Source organism: Tupaia chinensis, unplaced genomic scaffold (genome assembly GCF_000334495.1).
Source record: "Tupaia chinensis unplaced genomic scaffold, TupChi_1.0 Scaffold000437_1, whole genome shotgun sequence".
In the NCBI taxonomy this organism is placed as follows: domain Eukaryota; kingdom Metazoa; phylum Chordata; class Mammalia; order Scandentia; family Tupaiidae; genus Tupaia; species Tupaia belangeri.
Genome location: NW_006159942.1, coordinates 70,925 through 74,920, shown reverse-complemented (window position 1 = coordinate 74,920; position 3,996 = coordinate 70,925). Strand labels below are relative to the sequence as shown.

At 53.8% G+C, this 3,996-nt stretch overlaps 1 protein-coding gene across 1 annotated transcript in view; it reads left to right on the top strand.

Annotated features, from left to right (window-relative positions):
- Positions 1 to 3,996, top strand: part of BOC (BOC cell adhesion associated, oncogene regulated) — a 91,227-nt gene that overhangs the window by 80,781 nt on the left and 6,450 nt on the right. The window contains exons 14-16 of the mRNA XM_006155115.3: positions 1,000 to 1,181; positions 1,803 to 1,908; positions 2,468 to 2,590. Of these exons, the coding sequence (XP_006155177.2) occupies positions 1,000 to 1,181; positions 1,803 to 1,908; positions 2,468 to 2,590 (411 nt within the window). The remainder of the gene's footprint in view (positions 1 to 999; positions 1,182 to 1,802; positions 1,909 to 2,467; positions 2,591 to 3,996) is intronic.

The following is a 3,996-nucleotide window of genomic DNA, read 5'->3' as shown; positions in this document are numbered from 1 at the left end:
CACGCCGGGCACATGTGTGTGCGTGCCCAAGATCCCGAGAGGAGAATGGAGGAGAAGGGATTGCGGCGTGGCCATCCCCTCTGGAGGGTGATTTTTCGCTTTCTGTCTCTATGTCTCTCTCTGTCTGGCGAGCGCACGCGCCCCATAGCGAAAACCTCTCAAAATAAATAAATAAATAAAGACTAGAGTCTGTCACCAGACAGCTGACCCTGTGGGACAGAGAGCAGCGAGGGAAAACAGCTGGCCCTTGGCCTCCAACTCTGACTGCATAAGCACAGGCTGGTCTGAGGGTCTTCCCAGGAGAAGGCAGCATGGGTACCTATGGAAGGTCTGATGCAGACGCTGGGCTTGGGCCTGCAGTGAGGGCAGCACTGTGGGGCAGGCCAGGTCCAGCTGGGAGATGGCCATCATCACAGAGTACGCCTTCCTCACCGTGCATGGCCTTCCCTAGCCCCGGAAGCTCCAGACAGGCCCACCATCTCCATGGCCTCTGAGACTTCCGTGTATGTGACCTGGATTCCCCGTGGGAATGGAGGCTTCCCAATCCAGTCCTTCCGTGTGGAGTACAAGAAGCTAAGGAAAGTGGGAGATTGGATTCTCGCCACCAGCGCCATCCCTCCATCGAGGCTCTCCGTGGAGATCACAGGCCTAGAGAAAGGTAGGTCCCTGGCCACCCTCCTGCCTGATCCTGGCTGCCCCTGACCACCTGGAGGAGGAGATTTGGAAACCTCTCCTCACTCAGTCCTTCACCCTCTGGCCTGTGTGCCCACATGCTGTCATAGTTGTCACCTCTCCCAAGGCCTTTCTTGCCCCCTCTTTCCACAAGAGGGTCCAGAGCCACTTCCCCTTTGGCTCCTGTTCGATGATGATGGACGGTCTTGTGACTCCGCTGGGGACTTGCTTTGGAGAAGGGCTGCCCAGAACACTTTAGTCCTGGGCCTCCGGGGAATCAGAACGTGTTTCTCAGCTCCCAGGCTCAGGGAGTATCTCTCTCACCAGGCACTTCCTACAAGTTCCGAGTCCGAGCTCTGAACATGCTGGGAGAGAGCGAGCCCAGTGCCCCGTCGCGGCCCTATGTGGTGTCGGGCTATAGCGGCCGCGTGTATGAGAGGCCTGTGGCAGGCCCTTACATCACGTTCACGGACGCAGTCAATGAGACCACCATCATGCTCAAGTGGATGGTGAGTGGGCTTCGCACCAGACTGCCGTGGGAGGATGGGGCAGAGGCTCCCGCTGGGCAGAAGCTGGCTGCTGGCAGCAGGGGCAGGAAGGAATCATTCCTGTGCTCAGCCCTTTTCCTAAGCCACTCCCCTAAAAGTTCCTACCTGTGCACCTGGGGACCGGGCTCTCCACGCAGTGCACCTGAAAGCCCAGGATGCGGGGGTTAGCGGTCTCCTGTTGGTTTTGCTGTCTTGACCTGGTCAGTCTCCAGCTGGCTCCCATTTTCCGATTATGTCCCTTTCTCCTTCTTCCTCTTACTGATGCCACAGGGAGTCCCACACAATTGCTTAGGGTCCCTTTTAAGGTAGAGATACTCTTACATGTCCAGGGAGTTTGAGAGGTGGCTTGAGTCTTGGAGAAATGACAGTTTTCTCTGAAAGCACGTGGCCCTTGAGGTGAAATGAAACAGTGCATCGTCTCTGCAAGGCTCCAGAGAACCTTGAGGGTATCAGCAGAGGCTACCGTTAGGGGCCCCGTGAACTTCACTCCGGCTGGGGGATGGTTTCCACACACCAGTGACTTCGTTTGGATGATGATTTGCCTGCGCCATTGTCAACTTGTTTTCTTCTCACTCCCTGTAGTACATTCCAGCAAGTAACAACAACACCCCAATCCACGGCTTTTATATCTATTACCGACCCACAGACAGCGACAACGACAGTGACTACAAGAAGGACATGGTAGAAGGTGAGAAGGACAGTTGCATGATACAGCTTCCTCCACTGGCAAGAGTGCTGGAGGAACGCAGTGAAGCATAACGCCTCTGTGCGTCACGTCCTTGATGTAGCACTCACGTGAGGCCTTCAAGTTCATAAATCCACATGCTTCCTTCCCGTGCTGATTGGACAATAAGAATGTGGTGGGTGACCAGCAGACAGTGTAGCAGTTACGTCGTTGGACTCCCACATGGCTGACCGTGATTCGAGGCCCAGACCCAGTGATTTCAAACTCATGCTGGGTGTATGGGCATGTGTGCCCAGATCCCGGGAGGAGAATGGAGGAGAGGGGATTGCGGCATGGTCATCCCTCCTGGGGAATGATTTCTCACTTTCTCTGTGTCTCTGGCAAGTGCACGCACCCTATAACAAAAATCTCTCTAAAAAAAAAATGTGGTGGGTACCATGAACATTCCCCCAGTGTTCTCCACCACGCGGCCTCTGTGCCAGTTGGTAGCCCCATCCTACACCACATCCTGGTTCTGACTGTGAGGCCAGGGCCATGCACGACTCTCTCACTCTCTTCCCAGGAGATAGATACTGGCATTCCATCAGCCACCTGCAGCCAGAGACCTCCTACGACATCAAGATGCAGTGCTTCAATGAGGGAGGGGAGAGCGAGTTCAGCAACGTGATGATCTGTGAGACCAAAGGTGAGCCTCTTTGGGTTCCCCTCTCCCTTCTCGCTATTTCCAGCAAACCGGGGCAAAGTCACCACTCCTTGTGCCAGGCTGAGCATCTCTTTCCCAGGAAGGTTCCTTTTTTTTTTCCCCAAGTACCCCAAGACTTTTTTTACTCCTGTCCCTTTGTCTGTGGTACATGCTTCCTTCCCGTGCTGGTTGGACAATAAGAATGTGGTGGGTGACCAGCAGACAGCGTAGCAGTTATGTCGCTGGACTCCCACATGGCTGACCGTGATTCGAGGCCCAGACCCAGTGATTTCAAACTCATGCTGGGTGTATGGGCATGTGTGCCCAGATCCCGGGAGGAGAATGGAGGAGAGGGGATTGCGGCGTGGTCATCCCTCCTGGGGAATGATTTCTCACTTTCTCTGTGTCTCTGGCAAGTGCACGCACCCTATAACAAAAATCTCTCTAAAAAAAAAATGTGGTGGGTACCATGAACATTCCCCCAGTGTTCTCCACCACGCGGCCTCTGTGCCAGTTGGTAGCCCCATCCTACACCACATCCTGGTTCTGACTGTGAGGCCAGGGCCATGCACGACTCTCTCACTCTCTTCCCAGGAGATAGATACTGGCATTCCATCAGCCACCTGCAGCCAGAGACCTCCTACGACATCAAGATGCAGTGCTTCAACGAGGGAGGGGAGAGCGAGTTCAGCAACGTGATGATCTGTGAGACCAAAGGTGAGCCTCTTTGGGTTCCCCTCTCCCTTCTCGCTATTTCCAGCAAACCGGGGCAAAGTCACCACTCCTTGTGCCAGGCTGAGCATCTCTTTCCCAGGAAGGTTCCTTTTTTTTTTTTCCCCAAGTACCCCAAGACTTTTTTTACTCCTGTCCCTTTGTCTGTGGTTCATATTAACTGTGAGTGGGTTGCTTGATGATGCTTCAGGAAGTAACTGTCACGAACTCAGGGAACAGAACCCATTCTCAAGTTGGGAACTTCCTATAAATACTTTGTTCCTGCAATAACATTTGATACTTATGCTGATTGGCTTATGAAATTTAACTACAACCCCGTGAGAAGAGAAAGAAAGTGTACCCTGGGCAAGACTGTGTGTGTGGTCATGTAGTATTGGTGCATGCTTGGGACCAGGTTCATCTAACCGCAGGTCCAGGGCCTTTCCCTGCACTGAAACACGCTGAAAGTACTCTCACGGTGGCTTGTTATACCGTCCACTGGTCCGGTGGCTAGATACCACTATCTCCATTTCGCTAATGCTGGGAATGAGATGTAGCAGGTGTGTTGTCAAAGAGCATACTCGAGGGACCAGCAGTTAGCGTAATGGCTATGTCGCTGGACTCCTACATAGTCGACCGCGGTTTGCATCCCGGACCCGGTGGCTTGAACTCACACCAGGCGCGTGTGTGTGCATGCC